The sequence below is a fragment of the Meleagris gallopavo genome, chromosome 7 (assembly GCF_905368555.1).
Source record: "Meleagris gallopavo chromosome 7, MGAL_WU_HG_1.1, whole genome shotgun sequence".
NCBI lineage: Eukaryota > Metazoa > Chordata > Aves > Galliformes > Phasianidae > Meleagris > Meleagris gallopavo.
In genome coordinates this window covers 29,286,061-29,307,145 of record NC_139410.1, presented here as the reverse complement: position 1 = coordinate 29,307,145, position 21,085 = coordinate 29,286,061, and the positions used below count along the sequence as shown (strand labels likewise).

The window sequence follows — 21,085 nt, the reverse complement described above, 5'->3', positions numbered from 1 at the left end:
CATGAATTAAAAATTGATACCTCACTACTTAATTACCACACCAGTTTGAGACAGATTATATAGCCTTTTGACATCCCAGCTGACTGCAGGTAAAAGAAGACGTCCTCTGACTCACCTTTAAGAGGGAAAAAGGGGAATTAAGTGGACTAATTCAAGACCTTTCTGCCACTATGCTGTACTCCCAAGGTAGCAGTCTTTAGGTGACCAATCCGTTTTTCTTAATTGATGGTATGAAATACATTAAACATAAACCCCAACCAAATACTAATTCCTATTAAGAAAATATGATTTATAATCTTTATTGGCTTACTTACACGTAATAAATATAATACAGAACAAAAACATCACACCCATTGATTGTATTACAGGCTGTTTATCAGAATACATTACATTGTCTTTTCACTAGCCCTTTTATAGGGTTTTGGTACTGGACATTAATAATTTCAATTTATAAATCTAGGAACATAAGAATGATTTCCCCATTGTCACTTTTATACATATGTCAAATAATCACATATATACCCATTTTGTTAAAAAATATATAAGCAGTATTTGGTGTTTGCAATATAGGCCTATAATTTTCATTTATTAGATCTCTATTCATATTGAGAATTTCAAAATTATTAATAGCTTAAATTTGATTTTAATTAAAAATACTTATTTTATACTTCTAATTTAACTGAATCCCCTTCAGAAAATGAAGTGATGTGACAAAGACGCTACAGGCAAAAGTCAATGTTCACTTCCAAAAAACAAAAGGGTAAAAGTTCTGGTCCTTGCTTCACCTGTATAAATCAGAAATAATAAAGACACTTATTTTGTACAGAAGGAAGGAAAGAACAAGAAGCCAGAGTTTCTGAAGAGAGTTGCATCTTCATTTCAGAGTTACTACTGCCATCCTGCTGTTTTCTTGCATAAATCACTGCATCAAGCCACAATTATGATTTTCCTCTGTGTGAACATACTTATTATTAAATGAAAATTGGATTAAAATGCTGTTTCTTGTAAAAAATAGACATGGTTTAACACATTCTGAAATCAAGTACTTAGGTGCAAATGCAGTATGCATCAGGCGGTTCAGGTTCTGGTCTTACTAAGGAAAATACTTAAAAGCTTATGCATAACACATTTCATAACAAATGTACTCCTGGAACTATCTGTGCTCTCAGAACATCTGAATTATCATACAAACTTCATGCAAACAAAAGTTCTTGTCATGTTAAAGTTTTTCAGTTGAAGCAATTTCAGAGTTCTCTTCAAATTACAGAGCTGAAATTAAGTACAAGATGTAATGCCAGAAGGACCAAAGGTACTAGCTATTGGTTTCATGCATCTTTCAACGCACAAGTTTTAGAAATGTAACAAATCAGTTGATATAAATATCTAAACAAAAGTTCCAGATGCAATTTTGTTTTACAATACCCATCCCAAAGAGAACCTGAATAAGTTTCACATCTCTACAAGGACCCACTCAGTTGTACGGTGCTGAAGTTGGTATTGCATGCTCATTATGCTTCTCTAATTCTATTCTATTAACATCAACTTGAACAACTGCCTAAGCTTTCATGATAGCTTTATGTAAATGGCTCTCAAAATTTTCAATTAATAGGTAGATCATTCATTTGTAACTGGTTTGTACATGAAACATGTAGGTCTTCATAAAAGAAACCCACCAACCTAAGAATCCCAAAATGCAACCAAGAAAATCCTTAGCATGTACGTTGTAGTTCCAAATAAAATTCTTCCATGATTTTTACAGTCACAGAACTTAGGCATTCAGCTTCAACACAAATTCATGAGATTTTAAATACCTACATTCTATATTAAATCAAGATCAGAGAGATCAATCCATTGCGCAATTATTGCCTAAGCATGTCCTATATTTAACTGTGCTATACAGGCAATTACTTCAATGATCTTGCAGCTGGATCTCATATGCTGGTCAATAGGATATTTTCAATTTTTTTTTTCCCCTCTCACATAGGAAAAGGATACTGTTTGGGTGGAAATCCCCTGCTGTTTCTCTAGCTAAAGGTTAAAAAGAAGAGAGTTTGAAACAGTTTAGAAATCAATCACTGTGACAGAGGATCTAGTTTAATTTACATGAAAAAGTTTCCATTTATAGCGGAGGGAAGCATCACACTTAACAGACAAGAAAAACTTGAGGGCTGGCAACATCAGCAATACACTGAAGGATATGTAATGAGAGCAAAGTAATCTGCACATTATAAAGTTAGCTCTACACTGTATGGCTACTTTCTCCTCAGCCCAATAATTAATTTTTTTAAATGAACTGTGGAAAAAACTTCAGGAACATGTTAAAAGTAGTACAACCTTCTCTGCAGTTATTTCTGATGCCATTCCAGTATCAAGTCACATACATTCTATGAAAAATGCAAAGAACTGCACACCTTCCCTGACAAAAGTCAAAAGTTAATTAAAAACAGAAGAAATCCAGATACAATTTTAGAAACAGAGAAACAGTTGCTTAACTATTAACTCAGCAGCTAAAGAACTAAACAGCTACTTCCTTTAAAATCCTCAGAGAAAAGCCTCTCATGCTTTTAAAAAAGTTGGAGGTGACAACTAGATTAAACTCTGGATGCATTCCTCACCATGGTGGGCATTCCAGAAGTTGTCCAGTTGCCTATTAATACCAGATGTAGTGATGCAATACATCAGCTGGAAGGACAGTGAAAAGACATAACTGAATGGTTACATTCCATGTTTGATGGCAGGTATATGACAATACAGATGATCAGGGCACTCAGTACAATAACAGCTGTTTAACTAGCTAGGAAGTCCTGTTGCATTCTTTGCAAAGCAAATGGAAATCTCAAATCTGAAATCATCAAGAAGTTAATTCTCAAAGCTGTGATCACATTCTCACTATTGACAAAAAATATTCTTCAGGTATACAACTAAGCAAAGCGGTCAACATTTCCTAGACTGTTGATTCTAAAGAAAAGTCATGTAGCAAGACAAATCCACCTTCTAAATAATTAAGCTGCACACTGGCTATAGGGAAATATATTTCTGTGGTCAGTAACAGCGCTATGTTTACCATTTTCGCCAACACTAAATCCTTCAACTTTTATATTAGTGAAGTCTTTCAGGAAACTACTTGCCATGTATGCTGCAGATAAAAACACTGCAAAGGCATAAAGGTCAACCTGACTGCTGAGTATTTCAATAAAGTTTTATTTTATTAATGCTACCTATAATGCTGGTGGGCTTTGGATCAAATCCCAGTCTAGACAAAGTAACTTTACTGGAAAAGCAGACAAAAATCCCCAAAGTAAGCACACTTTGTAAAAATTTAATGTTACAAGTAAATATGTTAGAATATTTATACTGGTACTCTACCCCAGAATCTGACTGCATTATAGCATTGTCTAACTCCAGAAATGAATGTCGCTGTTGTGTCTCAGGCAACTATTAATGTATATGGCACATATTATGCTAAAGCAGGAAAAAAGCCACACAACTTGCAGAGTCAATTGGAAATGGACATATATCCAAAAGCTAATGAAGTATCGGGCAGAGTGCATTGTACAAACACCTTAAAATGCTGTTAACATCTTCATCATGATTCACCTGGTAAATCAGAAGCAATTCAACATGAAAGTCATTTGATGTGAAGTGTTTGAGTGCAACCTGAAAGTTCACAACAATTTTAAAAGCAAGAATTAGTTACCAGCTCTTACAATGCATGCTATTATCCATATTTCCCTGAGAAATCATGCCATGCAATAAACATGTAAAGCTAAATGCACAATTAATGCAGTCCCAGATTAGAAAGAAAAAAAGACATGCATAACAACTCTTAATGAGCCACCAACACTTAAATACTATTGCAATCGCAGCTATTAAATTGCAGACACTATAGAGCAGCCCTAACAGGAACTGTAACTCAAAGCTTGCATGGAATAAAGAAAACTGATTAAAAGTACCATTTTACAGTAAGTCGCGTAACTCAACTTTCTGTTTTTAACATCAGTTTGTTTCTTGACTTTTGAGTATGCAACTTCCTACAACTTCATTTACAGACTCTGCCTTACTGAGGCTTATTTTCATGTGTGTCACAGTTCAGCTCTTCTGTTTAACTACTCTTCCTCCTCCTCCAATAACCTTAGCTTAAGCTCAGTAAATTCATTTTCCTAGGATAGGATTTTCTTTTTAGTAGGGAATAGCAATGGCAATATTCATTGCAAAGAGATAGAACTAAGAAGTACAAAAGAAATTCTTAAACCACTTAACGTAAGGCAACTAGAAAATAGCAGTGCCAAAGCACAGTGAAAGAAACTGACAATTACAATAGCACACACACAGAAAAAGCAATTCAGTGGCTCTTCTATTTTTGCTAGGATGTCACTGGGTGGTTTGCAAAACGTGTAGCAGCATACCAGGTCAAACATCACATGCAGCACTACAGTTTCTCATTTGAGGAATACCACTACTTAATACCATATTGTGACAAAATACTTGTGCATTTGCTCCACCCCAAGCTGTGCCCCAGCCTGCAGCTTCTTGGTTGATGTGTGCAGTACGCTAGCACAGCTTCTTGGCAGGCTGGATCAGCTGCATGCTACATGCCCCACATCGATTTCCAAGCCAACATGCAAGAAATGTGGTGTACATGGACAAGAGAAATATGAGGCCCTCCATGTCTTTAGCGGCATTCTAGTGCTCCATGCTTTCCAAGTAACAGCTACACAGCTACAGCACCTCTCATTTTTGGCATGACTGAAAACTAACAAGGTCGCTAGAAAAACTGAATTGATTTTTCCTCCTTTGTTCTGGATTGCAGCACACAGGAGACGTAACTAGGCAAGACTCAACAGAACCCTAAAAGCTAAGACAGGCTACGTTGGCACTTAACAAATTGTCCTAATTTCTTCCATATATAAAAACAGAACAAAAAAAAATTCAATCACACAGAAGAGATTCTTGGTTTGTCTCATAGCATTGCAGGAATTAGTTAAACTGTTTGACAGAACAATACATGTAGTACTCATTTTCCATTTTGTAAGCATGGGAAATCACTGTTGTTCAGGCATCTCATGGCATTCAAAGAAATGCTTGAATTAAAAATTCTTTTTTTCCTTGTTAAATTGCATGTGCTTCCTACAGGAAGCAAATCAGAATAAAGACATCCCCAAAGTGAAACAGTAAGAATGCCAATTTATGCTAGCACACAGCGGTAAAGATCTGCAAGAGCCCCTTCACATTCCAGTTGTGTCATGAGGAAAAAAAAAATACCAGTATGTCACCATTACATCAGAGGTACCTGAGAATCAAAGCTAAATCTCTTGTGCATTTACCAAGCACCCATTAGAGAACTATGCAATTTACATTTCAAATAAGACAGTATATTTATAAAATACTATTGTACTAAAAATCACAAGATTTTATAGAAAAATCTCATCACATTCTATTAAACAAGGAACAACGTTACATATCATAGCTTCAGTAAATAAAACTGCAGTGTATTTCTTGTAACCACAGGGGCACCACTGCTTAAAAATCCATGGTGTTTCAAGAAGAATAGTTTGCTTTTTATTCTTTATTTTATCTTTTCTTTCCTTTTTATTTTTTAAAGGACTGTAATTTAATGCCAAAAAACTTCAAGCTACAAAGTGCCATAAGATTATAATAGTAAATATCTTGAGAAAAGATTAGCACATTTTTTGTCAGAAAAACAAAACAGCAGGAAGGCCCTAATACTGAGTTTGCTGAACAGAAAGATTATTAGGTCAGAAGAACATTCTCATAGTACTTAGTTTCAAGTCTAACATAATAATGCCATTTAACATAAGTCATACATATAGAAAGCTATGATAAGCTTTCATTTTAAGTCATGAACATAAGGACAAATATGAATAGCAACTGCCCACCATGCATTATCAATCCATTCTGTCAATCTGAATGACCAGTTTCAAAAGACAGTGTTAAAATATCCTGCTGAAAATACTATTATTGCCAATTTCAAAGCAAACTTAGCCTTCCTAGAGTTAGTTTGACAAAGCTGTCACTGATTAGATGCTATACAGGAACAGGTTAAAAATCTGTAGTTAATGGCTGAAATTAACATCCTCTAATCTGTCCTAATCTAGAAGAAAATCGCACTGTAAACTCCTTTTACCATTGAAAGCCCTGAAAACTAATGAAGTCAAATATAAAACTAGTTTTTCTTACTGTATTTTCAACTGTTGTACTATTGGGCTTTCCAATTGAAATGAAAAGTTTTTCAAAATGCCTACATAAATTTAATAAACTTATGTTTTTCTGCTTTTATTTTTTTATTTTAAAAACTATTTCAGGTATACAAATATAGACTTACTATCTCAAAAGACACCTCAGGTAACTGAAACTTTTAATAGTAGTTCAATATTAAGAAATGGAAGGAAAAATTTGATAAAGGTGCAATACTCAACAAGAACAGCCCCCAGATTCACCTTTTTTTTCCCCTGATATCTTTTTCCTTCTCTACATTCAGAATTTTACATTCTAGATGCTGGTTGAATCAATCCTTCTAAAACTCACTAAACACACTGCTTTCTTGAATTCTATCTAGTCTACCAGTTATATCATCTCTTGGATGGATCTATAGGTTCAGAACATGAAAAGGCATTTGCTTTGTTATCCTTTCATATATGTATGGAAAGATAACAATACACTGTTATTAATAGCCTTGTTATGTGGAAGAGAATATACTACCAACTGAAAATCTGTTCTACATTCATTATAAGAAAACAAAATCTATCAAAAGCCTTTTTTTTTTTTTTAATAGAAGTGTCTTATTGTCCAGAAATTGGAAAATGTCACTGATTTATTTCAAATATCCTTGAACATAATTATTCATAACTTCTCAGAATCAAATAAGACAAAAGCTACAGTAAGCTTTCTACAGCTAAAGTAGAAGGAAGATACAGGTTGTAAGGAAAACAATCAGTTTTAGAATAAATTTATTAATGCAATTGGAAAAAAAAGAAAATCAATGCAATTATTTTTAGCTTTCACATTGTTTAGTAGATTGCTGTAGTGCCAACCCACAACTGAAAATTTTAACAACTTATTGGGATCTCTTTCCTAAGTTGGCAACTACAGAAATGAAAATTTTCAAATTAAGCCTTCTATATGAAATCATTTGGAATCTCGATGGTTACAGAATTGGTCTTCTTAAGGGATTGTTTTTGAGAACGTACATCCAACATACTGTAATTATAAATATTCTTTCATTCACTAAGATTTTAAACATTCCAGATCAGTAGAAACAAAAGATTTTTAAACAGCGGCACCCACTGCCGTTACAAGGCTTCTCAGAATGGGATAAGACAATATATATGTAGTGTTCCAGGACTGTACAAAGATCTTGCCTTAATAATTACAAGAATTCACTTAATAAATTATTTTACTATTTCCTCTATTAATATGCAAATAGTTTATACAACATAAAAAAGTTAATTTGTACCTACTACAGGTAACGTATCTATTTAGCTTTTCATCTGAAAGCCTGTAAGACGTGATGACCTGCAAACTTATTTACATAACTCATTTTAAAGTGTTTTTTTAAAATAACCTTGTCCAGCATTTAACAAAACTGAGAGTTAAAAAGAGAAAGAAATCACTTAACAGCATTCATTTTCTTGATTTTGTCAAGTAACTTCACCAGCTCAGTGTAGTAAGGCAGGTTGGTTGCTCAGATGGACTAAGATCCCCTACATTGATATGCATGGAGTAAATTTGTTTACTTATAAAATCAGATGAAAGCAAGAAAGATGTTTAGAGTTTCACAAGAACAGAAACTTCTTATTTTTACTAAAAATTCAGAATAGGCACTGAAACATTACTCCTTTGGGACTTTTCCAGAAGATTGTCTCTTCACTAGGCATCAATCCATTTTTAAACTAAGCAAAAAAAAAAAAAAAAAAAGAAAAGTTATCAGCACTACACAATTAAAGATTACAACAAATTGCTATGCATGCTAATTTCCATCTTATAAATAAACTAAGGAAAGAGCTTGTACAAAGTTTAAGACATTATGATAACTCTTGTTAGTACATTTTTAATTTTGCTCTTATATTTAAGCAACATTGGGAAAAAAAAGTACACTTCTGATCATTCAATTTTCTATGTTATTGGGTAAAACAGTTCTAAACTAAGTCTGTCTCCACACCATAATACAGACTCAACTACCTGTAACTTCAGAGCTTTGTGTAGTGCCCCACCTTATTATTTTCCAAACTCCCAAGGTATTCTTAGGTAATACTGTTGTAATACACTGCATCTTTACCCACTGAAGGCAGAAAAAAGGTAAGAATAATGCTTGGTGTAGAATAAAAGTAATTTTGACATTTCTTTAAAATTTTACCTATCAATTCAGAACAAGATTAATTGGATACTCTGGAAAGAGGTGTTTTTGTGTAACAAATGCCATCATGAAAAATCAATCCTCACTTTTTACTGTATTGTTTATTACCTTTTGCCTACGAACAGCAGCTATCTCCATCTTGTGAAACACTATGCATAGGAATAAGACTTTCACACTGCTCACTTTCTTCTGGCATTCTTAAAAGAAAAGAAATATTTTTCAATTACATGGTAATATGTTGGCTACAAAACAGCCCATTTATTAAGTACTAAGTGAGTGACAGATGTTTGAACTGCAGCCATAGCCAAGACATACAAATCTCACTCACAAAGTTAACACATTTTTCACTGTATGTTCCTGGGTTTTGCAACTACCATAACAACATTAAATAAATAAAACTGCGATAGCTACTAAGAAACTTCTTTGGAAATATGAACAGACTTCAGGTACTCCCGTTTTCTGAGTAGTGCATAGGCTGATACATGGATGGGCAAACATTGATCAAAAGAAAATTAACTACTGAGGTCCATCTTAGATGAAAATAGATACAGTATGAGTGCTGTGGCTTACAGAAGGCTACGGCATACCGGAAAGGCTAAAGGAGAGATGAGATTTGGAATGGGATTTTGTGGCTACCCTACCTCTGAATTCGATGTTTTCTACAAATAAAGGCAAAAACTCTTCTGATTCCCACCATCACGGGATCCCAGTTGTTATAATGACATAACAGAGTTACGATGAAAAAAGAAAAAAATACAGGGACTGCTCCTGCAAAAAACAGCCAAGAAAACTGCACCTGGAATCAAAATACAAACATCAGTCACTCAGCAGTGTTTCTAAAGAAGCATACTGTGTATTAGAGTAATTATTATCAAACCAACTTATAAGCTTAAGGTGTACTTTCAGTTCTTTCGAATTGGTTGAAATCCTACAAATATTTCCACAAGTTATTTGGTACAGTTTCTACAGTCACTGCTACTTTAATAGGTGAATAACCTTTCTTCTGTTCTGTACAGCCAAAAATACAGTTTGTGCTGCGGTGTGGATACGCTCCCATTTTAGGTTATAGCTATCTATTGGATCCAAATGAGGAAGACTCTTGGGACACTTTGATAAAAGCTTTGACAAGCAGGTCAGACAGAAGAGCTCACCTCACAGATCTGTGCACCTGACCATTCACTGTGAACATCCTGTCTGAGCAGTCGCTGCTGAAATCACTGCCCACAAATAAGACTATGCAACTCACAAGTTACCATTTTTTTTCGTTTAAAAAAAAGCAGAGCACATTACTTGTCCAATTTGAACTAAATTCTCCTTGTACCTTTGCTACTACTAGCAATCACCATCTGAGACAGTTTTAAACTTAGAAGGCTACAGAAGTCAAGGGTGCAAGAATTCTGAGTGCATAAGAAACACCGGTATGGCTAACAGAGCAATGAAACATAAGCACAGCTCCCTCTGGTGGAAACATAATTGGAGATTTCAGAGGAAAGAAGTTACAGTTTTAATACCTGATACCAAGTACTGATGCTCACTCTCAAAATCTAATAAACTGCAGTTGTTAGATGTGGGATGAGGCATCACTGGCAGACAGCTGCCTCAGAAAAGTAAGGCATTGGATTTACCCTGAGGAAGACAAAGCAGCCTTCTCAAACAAGGCAAAGATGATTAAGAAATAGCAAGTAGCAAGTATGTGGGACAGAACGTCCAGAAAGAGGCAGGTGTGGCAAATGGAAAAAAGGGGGGATGAGTGGAAGAGGCAATGAAGATTCAGGTTATGAAAGATGCACATAAACAGAGACAACACAGGGAAGTGAAGATTTAATAGTGAGGAATATGAAAAGCAAATGAGATACAAGATATGAAGGAAGTAGATTGACAGTTAACTATATGTGGTTGGTTTTTTTTTTGTTTGTTTGTTTTCCCCATAAATACCAAATACACATTATTTTATTATTATTAAGTAATACAGTGATAATAGTGATAATTGTAAAGGGAGTTAAAAATGTCAGTTCCCCTCAAGTTACCAATACCAACTGAAAGTCATCCAACAAAGTTTTAAGAAATGATTTTATTTCAAATGCCTTAATATTGCATGAGTACATGAAGAAGAAATTTGTTTTTAATGATCTGGGCTCTGTGTTTACTCAAGTTAATAACCTAAAGAAGAAACACTTTCTGGAGAATTAGAAAAGCATATTCCAGTGTTCAGCATACTCCAGAAGAAAGTTTAGATTAATTACTTCAGAAAACAGTCTAAGTTTTCCATATATGTATAAATATAGTTGTATATTGCTATATCTAAAAATGTATTTGCACACACAGTTCCATATCTAAAATGAGCAGAGATTAACACATACTTAAAAAAACAACTATTTTTGCTACTAAAACCTGCTCACATATAAACCTCTTCCCACCTCACTGAAGTGTTCTGGTTTTCTCTAAAATATGAAATTTATGTTTTCCCCCATTTGTTTCCTTAATATATATCATGAACTATTTACATCCTTGTTGCAGTTTATATCACAAGTAGACACTGCAGGTTTTAACAGCAAAATGAATGCACTTATCCTACCAGCAAGTGCTTTATTATAGGTGGAATAACTGCAAGCTTTTGCAGTATTTCCATGTTGAATACTTAGCTAATACTAACAAAAACAAACTGAATCTTGAATGTTCACCACGTAAGTATTTTTATTCAGGGTTTGTTTCTCCTTTTAATTTCTAATTTGACTTTCCCTTTATTATTTTTATCCTTCTATTTTTCTGCTTTACTTCCTCAAAATCCACACTGACATTAGGCAAGAGTGAAATACAACTTTGGTGGGTTCTTTTTGGCATGAGCTATTCTAAGTGCAAAGTTCATTGACTAATTTCTTCTGTGTAAGTGTTGTGCAAAAAAGTACAACCCTAAAAGAAATAGAAGAAAGCTCATATTTAAATGAAAACAAGTCACAGGTTGTACTACCACAGATAACCATACGAGCCACTTTTGTTCAGGAAAGATACTACTCAGGAAACACTCAGCTTAAGTTATATTCCAGATATTGCCAGAATTTTTGTCTCCTCATGTTTTCATATTGTAAGCCCTGTGTGAAAACTCAACACAGCCATATTTGCAGTCAAGAGAAAAATCAAAGCAGTGTAAGCATACAGAAGTCAGACTGCCAACCATTGGTCTACCTGAAATTTCAGGAGTAGTACTGTATGCTTTGTTTTGAGTTTGAATAGTTTTGTCATTTTAACTTCTACCACCTTCAGCTAAGCTATTATGTGAGTAAGTTCCTTCCTGATTCACATGAAGATTTATCATCCCAGTTCTTTAACTTCTTGTACTTTGGTCACAGACTGTAGTTAGGCTGAGGTGCTCAAATGCTGACCAATTCACACTTTTCAGCCCAGAGAACACATCACCAGGCACATAATTTTACCTCCAGCTTTCTAAATCAAAAAAAAAAAAAAAAAAAAAGCCACCCATAACACCCTCTTGCAGCCTCTCCATCCCACACAGGTATATGCACCCCTAATGTAAATGAAATACAGGTGTTACCAATGGTCAAAATGCAAGCAAGCATGCAATGGCAATGCTTACAGGTTAGCAATGCTACAGACACCTGCATCTACACTGAGAGATGTGAAACTTGGAGCCATGTTGGACAAGGGGGGGATGCCCTGTCAAAAAAAGTCACTATCATAATTTCAATGAAGATCACTTGAACAATAAATGCATTAGAAAGAAAATGAGTTTGAAAGCTATTTCCAAAAAGTTAAACAGATGGTTTAACTTCCAAATTAAAATTTAACTTTGGAAATTAAATTTTTAACAGTATGGATTTAAATCCAAAGTAAAGACCAGAAACAAGTAACTGATCCTGCCTTCAGGAAATAGAAACAATTCCTTGGCTTCAACTTAAAGACAAAAAGACAGTAATTGTATGCTTGGAAGATATGCAAAATAATAATTATTCATATTAAATGAAGAATTTTATATTCTCTGCCACTGATTAAATATTAAATTCAAATATTCAGAATTGGAATTCATGCATAAATACTTAAAAACTGAAAATTCTACCCCATCAGCACAAGAAGAAAAACATTGTTAAAGCTTTAAGAGTAATATAAGCTAACTTCATGTAGCTTCTATTCTAAACTGGTTATCTGAGTTTTTTCCCTTTGTACACAGGGTTTATCCACAGTTACTAGCTCAGCAAGAATTGAAAGTTACCAACTTCAGTTGAGGACAGTTACATGAAAGCCTAACATCCACGACAGCCTAACAATGTGCAATCAAGCCTGGTAGCTTTTACATGCCTCTGCAATAAACATATAGGATTTTGATTTCATCATTAATTGAGTATTTTCAAGATAGGCAATTCTGTCAATGCCTTAAGATGCACTGTATTTAATTCTGAAAAATTCCTGTTACAGTACAGCATTTCACCAGGCATTATCAATGACTTAGGGTACTTTTCATCCAAGCATCATCTTAATCATATCCATATACATATATATGTACACACACTAAAGTATGCAAGTGATGAAGTGCAAAATTACTATAGCTATCAATATAAGGAAAGGATTAATTATAATGCAGTTCAACAGTTCTTCACAAATGACAGTAAAAGCAACATACTACTTATTCTATACATCATTTAAAATAACACTGCCATTGAATTGGGGAAAAAAAAAAAAAAAAAAAGGAGAGAAATCTGAATCTGTTACCAATGCTCAAAACTTAGCAATACATTACCTTTTGCATGCACATGTCAGCTATTATGGACAGAGGTATCGTAAGGCTTAGAGCAAGTGTGCCTATCAGTGATGAGGTAAGAAAGCAGCCCCTAGAAAATAATAATTAAAATAGTAAAGAAGTCTTACCTCAAAGTCAAAAGACAACTAAAGTAATACATCAAGCTGCAGAAGGAATTTGATTAAGTTTAACTTTCAGTTATTTATAATAATCAGAATTTGTGACATCCATACTGTCAAAGATTTACAAACTATATACACTTCATATGTAGCTACTGATGCCTTCAGGAATTGGGTTTATTTCCCATACAAATCTTCTGAGATGCCTGAGGATGCACTACCTCACACACAGTGACTTTAAGTAGAAAAATCTGCATTGTGTTCCCATCTTGAAATAATTTAATTTCAGCAATTAAATCCAACTTGCCTGTCTCATTAATTAAAAAAAAAAAAGTTACCTGTGTCAAGAAATCTTATCCAAAAAGATAAATATTTTTGACCAGTAGAGAAATTAAGTTAACAGACTGTGTCTGCTACAGTGCACTCTTCAAATCATTCTTCTGAGTTTCAGTGAGACTTCTCTGCTTGGTACAAGTGGTCTCATCATATTACATAAGCAAAAAACGTAAGACTTCTAAATCATTTAGTTGCAAAATAAATAAATAAATAAATCACTCTTTCTGTTCTTAAGTGACAGAACAACAAAACTGTGTGCGTGTATCAGTAGCAGCCACAGAAAACTAACCTTTCTTCCCAAATTTATTTGCAAGCAGTGTTCAGTTTTGCAAAGTACGGTTTGCTGAATAGAGTTGGAAAGAAAAAAAACCCTCAAAAGTATATGCAACTACAGATCTGAGATAATACTTCTGCACTTTGATGCAACCCAAATGCTCTATAAATAAGTTTAATTGTCTGAGCCACCTTGATATCAAGTGAAATGCATACAATACAATTAAAATATGACTGCCCTAGGCAGAAGTTGTCAAGTATAAAGTAAGTCTCCTTAGCAAACACTTCTCTATGAAACAGTGCATTCCACCATGTGAAGAAAATGAATACAAGATGCTATCTACCCATTTCAAATAAGTGACGGTCACTAGTGGGCTGGGGTTTTCCATTTCAAAGGTATCTGGATTCTTTTATTTCTTTGTTTAAAACAAAGTCAGTTCTTCTCATCTTTGAGAAGCACTGAAAATCAGTGCTAACACGTTCTTACCTCCATGCCAGTACTTGATTTTGAGACAAGCCAACAGTGTTTTCATTGTCTTTGTTAGTTTTTTAATTTTGCTTATATTGAAATTGCATTTAATCTTTTTACCAACCAATCCTGTAGTCTACACTAACCTTATATGAAGGCATTAGCATCACAAAAGTATTTAATCAAAAAACTAAGCAAAGTTAGACAAGAATATATTCTGCAATACTTTTCAACTAGGACTGGTTAAAAAATTGCCAATAAATATAAAAACATCATTATGAAGTTTCCTAAATAACACTGTCCCTCCAGGAGATACACAAAAGTTTTCAAATCTGTTATAGTTTTTGAGCTTTTCACCTAAAAATCTCCTGTTCCACCCTCTGCTGCAGACCAATCCAGACTTATCCTATCATTAAATGAACAAAAGGTAGACTGATGTATGAATTACCATACTTTGGTGATTAAAGCATTTTAATGTGATTTGGTGCAGTATTTCTCTGAAGACTTAAACAAGCACATCAGCTACAGAATACTTATTTGCTGGATTCTGACTCATATTTCCACACAGTCTCAGAAACTCAGAAGAACTGTTAAAATAGAAATTCATGCCATCCTATCACTACTGTGAATCTATACTACCAAGTCTTTTCATCTCAAAATGTGAGTTCCATAGTGAACTATGCACACAATATCTTAATAAATTCTCTATATAACACACATCACTTGCTCTTTAAACAGCTCTTAAACAGGACATCGTGATTGAATGGATGACACCCTGCAGTTCAAGCTAGAAAGCAAAAATCCTACCAATTTAACATCCCAATATTTGCTGTCACAGTTAAGACAATTTATACTGTGAAATTTACATGAATAGCACATACCATAGCCAGAGGAACTCTGACAGAACTGTTCCAATAAGGCCGTTAATGACAATGCACATCCATATCAGTTTACTGGGAAACTCAAATGCTTCAAAGCCAGTATAGTGAAGCAGAAAAAACCCTGGCCATAGCAGCAGTAGATTGAACAGTCCTACAAAACCTGAGTATAAAAGCAATATTAAGTTAATACAATTAAATATCATTCAGCATCAACAACTGAAATCTTGAACTTGCTATTCTGACAACGCACATACATATGCAACAAATCAAGATTTTAAGTCTTTCAGAGAGAGGAATGTAAGAAACTTTACCTCACACTAACAAACACCACTTAGAACAGATATTTACAGTTTTGAAACTGACAAGAAAGAAATCCACTGAATCAAAAGAGTCTGTCCACATTCCTACAGGTAGTGTTATCTGTGATTGTTGGGAGTACAAACAAGAAACCTCTCACACAACTAGTTTCCTAAGTACTCATTAACCATGGCAAAAGCATGCCTTCTCTACTTCCACTGCTCTTCTAAGCCCTTTAACTGTCCATATATGTTAATTGCATGAAAGCAAAGAATTTAATCACACTGAATTAAAACTTTCAATAACATTGTTTTTATTCTTACCAAAGAACATTGGTATATCGAGTTTATCTTCTCTATCTACTTTTCTTTTTATCATCACTATGTACACAGCATACAGCATTGCTCCTACGAGAGACCAAAGGGAACCTGTGAAGATGAAAAACACCAGCTTAAGACACGTCACTTGTCACATGCATTAGGATCAGCTATTCAAAACATACCTATTACAAAGTTGTCAGAGATACACATTCTTTGTTATGGAATCCATCGCTATGTAAAGAATATGGAAAATGCAGAAAGCTCAAAAATGTAAACACTGAATCAGTTAAGCTATAAACTAGCTTTAGAAGTTGAACCTACAGAGACAGTTTGTGAAGTGTCAAGTATGAAACAAACTTCAGTACAAGATCCTGAGTATTATCAAGAGATGGTACTCATCACCGCACAATCTACAGTTATAAAGTAAGTAAATACCTATTGTATCTCTTCCAGGAGATTTCTCAGATCCAGAAAGGTTAACAAGTACCACACCACCAATGCTAGCAAAAAAAGAAGAAATGCAAAATGCTACTTAAAACACAAAAGATTTTTTAAAAAGATGAAAAAAAGGAAGAAGAAGAAAAATTTCATAAAAGAGTTCAACCTTTTCATGGTCTTAATTAACCATAACAACTGACTTTTGGCACAGCCAAAAGAAATACTATATTGTTAAGACCTGATCCAAAGATATAAAACAAACAAAAGAAACCACTCCCCCGTACAATGCACCAGGCATCTAATAAAGCAGGCTGACAAGACATCACATGTCAAGTCACCTCCATTTTTCCATTATACATTGAGAAATCAGAGCTTAAAAAGTAACCACACATTTCCAACAGAAACTTGATTAATCTTATTTTCTATGCAAGCATGAACCTGATAACTGTTCACAATATGCAGTATTTAAAAAGACATTTTCCTCAATTTCTCTGAGGAGCTAGGATTTAAAAGCACATCAGTATATTGTCACAAACACCATAGGTATGTTTGCCTTCTCAGCATATCATAGAGTTTTTGATAAAATGCTCTATTGCATTATCTTACCTTAAAAAAACTGCCAATAATTTGGACAGAGTAAATCTATCTCCACTGTTACTTGGAAAGACTGCAGCTAAGATTAAAGTAAAAAGCCCTGCAAGACAAAATGAGAAGAGTTTGTACAATTCAGTTTTGCTACTGGTTTGCTCAGAAAACAGCACTGATACTTTATGCTTTATATTTCACACACTCATTTCAAATACATGATCTTAGCACCCATCATTTTAAATGGAACTGTTATGAAACCAATACATCTTGATCTGAATCCTCAAATGAACAAATGAATACACACACCCAGAAGAGCTGACATACTAACAAACAGCCTGAAAAGTCAGTGTGTTTTTTAAATTATTTTTTATAAAGCAACTCAAAACAGGAATATAATTTTAAAGCTCATATTTGAAACCTTCAAAAAAACTATAAGGATATATATACAATATTTAGATTAGGTTTAAGATCTATACACCCAAAAAGTCTTCTTTTAAATTACCAAGATAGCTTCACTCTGGATTCTATCTATTTGACAAACGTTATACCACCTTCCTTCAAACGTACTTTAATTATAGACACACACACATACACTCCTCAAAAAGCAAAAGGCAGGGAAATCATAAAGAAAGCCTAAGACTTCGCAATTGCATAGTGACATTTAAAATAGATTTTTTCAAACAGTTTTAAGCCTCATCGTTTCCCCAAAAACACAGCTAAAGCATTACAAGTAATGCGTACACAACCAAAAATAATTATATGTTATAAAGCTTTATAATGCACATCTAATTGTGTAATTGAAACCTACCAGAGGTTGAAGACAAGATATTAACTATGGCAACTTGGGTATCTGATAGAGCTTCTTGGTAAGAGAAATTTGCCAAGAACCACTGGAGGATGAGAAAAATAATTTTGTGATTACATTACTGACAGAGACAAAATTAGAACAAAATTAAACCAACCACATTCAGCTACATGTATAATAATGGAGTAATATACTTCAGAACTTCAACATATTTAAATAACATAATGGTAACACATTATCTAAAGGTACTTCTATCTTGAAGAACTTGCAAAACAAGATAATTACTGCAGATGGGCTGCAAAGAAATTTCCAGAGATACATGGGACATTAGTCAGCTTAATCTTCGTTCTAAAAAGCAAACAACACTTACACTTAATGCTTCAAAAAACTTTGGAAAGATTCATGTCAGTCAGTTCCCTCAAATATAAAAAGCAGCAAGTGCTTAAACATTTCTTCATTTACACCTCATTAGGAAAACCTCAGATTCACAAGAAAGTTACTCTCTGAAGTCTTAGACAAGGCTAGTTGTACTGTCCAAGAAGAAATAGACAGACACGCTGTTAGCAGCATCCATGAGTGGGATGAAAAGGATTTGTTTTGAACGTAATAACTTCAGTCTAGAAAATCTGCATGTGTGTATACATGGAAATACATTCAGACTGTTTTCACTGAAGCCTGTGTAGATGTTTAATGCAGCAAAATCTGGAGTTACATATCCAATATTCGACAATAGGACCTGAAAGCATGGAAATCATTGTATATCTTTTACAACTGACCTTACAGCTAACTAGAACCCCAGGATTTCTTTCTGTTATCCTCCTTTCAAGGAGTTGCACGCTTATGTTCAGCAAGAGGCAGGTTTTATTATTGACAATATTTTTCAGAAAAAGAGGCATAAAGAAAACAATTCCTCTCAATACAGATAATTTTCACTATTATTGTACAATTTTTAATCGCATCTACAGTTTTCTGAAAAGAAAAAAAAAAACAAAAAAAAAAAAACAAAAAAACAAAAACAGAGCACATACCACAAAGCAAAAGAAAAAGCTAATCTTTGCTACTTGAGTTGCAGTGAGCTTTCCTACAGTTTTTAATATCGATTCCTGCTCCTTAACTGCTGGGTATGACATGCGAGACAACTTTGCTTCCAGTGCGTGGCTCGATGGGAGCTGCCGAATCTCCATGATATTACTGAACCTCACACGAGGCTTTTTGGGAGCTTAAGAGAAAAAAAGAAAAAAGTTGCATGTGATCATTTAACTTCTCAAGCCAACACAACATGCTAATAAAACTATGATGTTTTAATTGATTGATCCCAATCAATCCCAATTTATGACGAGTTTTTATCCAAATAGAAGACTTCCTACTATTTTTTATTTCTTACAGAACTGTTTTGCCATTTGGTAGGTTGCTACTGAGGCAAAACACAATTACTGCTTTAAATCAGTACAATTGTCTATCAAAAAAAAAAAAAAACCAAAAAAACAAAAACAACCCCACATCATTGAAAACGGCATCTTTCCTATCAAAAATACCCACAAGACAACAATGAAGTTTTAGTTAGGGATTATTCTGTACTGATAAATATTACAAGCAAGATTCTAATAAAGAAAGTTAACCAAAAACTACACACAACTATACCTAACTGCAAGGCCAGTTATTCAGAGTATAAGAGTGTCCAACAGTTGTCAAAGCTTAGCAGAGATCACAAGGTCACTTCCTCATTTGAAATCCCTAACTAATCAGAATATCAACACCAGACAGTTCCAGATTTAATTTATAAGATTATTGTAGCATTATTTTCCTATGGAAAGAAAAAATTACACACTACATATAAATATTAACATGATTTGATATGAAACCTCATTTTCCAAAATACAAAAAAAAAAAAAACAACCTTCTAGCTAAAGCAATCATCAAGTGATTGGTACCTGCTACCACAGGACAGCAGAGCCTAACAAAGCAATTCTAAAGATGTCATTTCGAAACTAACAAAGAGACTTTCCCCTTTATAACCAGGGACTCTTTTGCTGAGGATCAGACAACTGGACTCTTTGACAGCCAACACTTCTTTAATTATCTGGGACAGCTAGGCCTGTTTCAGCTACTATCACGTGATAGTAAAGCTCAAATAAAATCAGAATGCACATAGACTGGTAAAATTCTTACTTTGACTGCTTTGCTCCTGCTCTAAAAAGGACAATAGCTTGTTTTTCCAGAGGCTCACTGCTGCTGGTCATACAAGCCCAGAAGGAAAGAATCACAAGTACTGAACCCAGCTGGTCCCTTGAGATAAACATAGGCTGGATCTGTAGTGACCAAGAAAGGTAAACTGAACAACAGGCCTATGTTTTCTCTACCTGAAAGTAAATATGAGACTGCAATTCATGCATCATGAGATTTAAGGGGAAGAGGGAGAGAGAAAGAAAAGGAAGAAAAATGTAAGTCCTGCAACATGACAGTAGTTATATCAACAAAGAAGAAAATAAATCAAAGAATTAGCATTTCAGCATTCCAGAAAATCTTTACTCACTTTTCTCTGTATCATTATTATTACTGCCACTCTTTTCAGTTGGCAAATCGTGGAACTTTACAGGAACATATAAAGGTTCGCTCTGAAAAGATGCAGTGTAAGTAAAATACAATTAAGCAGGATATTTAAATTATAAGCAGAATTAAATTCTTCAAAACTAAACACAAGAAAAGACTGATGAATACTAAGAAAATCATTTTTAATTGAATGTCAAGAATGCTCATATATTACCTACACATTACATTCAATACACTGGCATCTGACAACTGTGTGCTTTTGAATATATCCATCATGAACACAAAGGTCATCCCTGAAAAATTAAAACCTACTGATTTAAAATTAGAAAATAACTCAAAAAACACAGAAGTTTCATAGATCTATAGCCTCTGTCCAAACACAAAGCTAGAAACAGAAAATACAGCATATCCATATAAAAATGGATCTATTTGAAACTGGTGAACTACAACTAAAGGTCAAAATACATGTCTGGGAACAGAACTCTGGTATTCAAGCTACTTTGCAGGAGTTTCAACAAACTTCCAACAAGACAAGAGTTAAGCTGCTTATTAAAATTAAATTAATTAGCTGTAGGAGTGAAATAATAAAAATGTTCCAGTAGCTGCATTTTTATTAGGTTCCTTGTTTAGGACCTAAATTAGGGATTTTTGTGAGTGTTTAATGCCAAATTGTTTTACAATGAATCCTATTTCTGGGGTCAGGTGATCTTAATGCATTGAGCAAATTAATAAGATTATTTTCTAAATTAATAAAATAAATGATGAGTAAATAAAGTTGAAATATGAATAAATTAAGTTGAAATAACAATGAATTGATGAATACTTCTGAGAAATATCTCTTCAACTTCTCAGTCAGTATAAGATACATATTACATATTGTAACTT

At 34.0% G+C, this 21,085-nt stretch overlaps 1 protein-coding gene across 12 annotated transcripts in view; it reads right to left on the bottom strand.

The window, feature by feature from the left end:
• Positions 1-283: 283 nt before the first annotated feature.
• SLC35F5 (solute carrier family 35 member F5) overlaps positions 284-21,085 on the bottom strand; it is a 31,321-nt gene continuing 10,519 nt past the window's right edge. For all 12 annotated transcript variants that reach the window (XM_085227651.1, XM_085227647.1, XM_085227654.1 and 9 more), the window contains 11 exons: positions 20,184-20,265; positions 18,679-18,869; positions 17,654-17,735; positions 16,864-16,951; positions 16,255-16,319; positions 15,823-15,927; positions 15,203-15,362; positions 13,125-13,215; positions 9,016-9,170; positions 8,483-8,571; positions 284-7,910 (listed from right to left, as the gene is read on the bottom strand). In XM_085227651.1, coding sequence (XP_085083777.1) covers positions 8,490-8,571; positions 9,016-9,170; positions 13,125-13,215; positions 15,203-15,362; positions 15,823-15,927; positions 16,255-16,319; positions 16,864-16,951; positions 17,654-17,735; positions 18,679-18,869; positions 20,184-20,265 — 1,101 coding nt within the window. In that variant the 3' untranslated portion in view covers positions 284-7,910; positions 8,483-8,489. The remainder of the gene's footprint in view (positions 7,911-8,482; positions 8,572-9,015; positions 9,171-13,124; positions 13,216-15,202; positions 15,363-15,822; positions 15,928-16,254; positions 16,320-16,863; positions 16,952-17,653; positions 17,736-18,678; positions 18,870-20,183; positions 20,266-21,085) is intronic.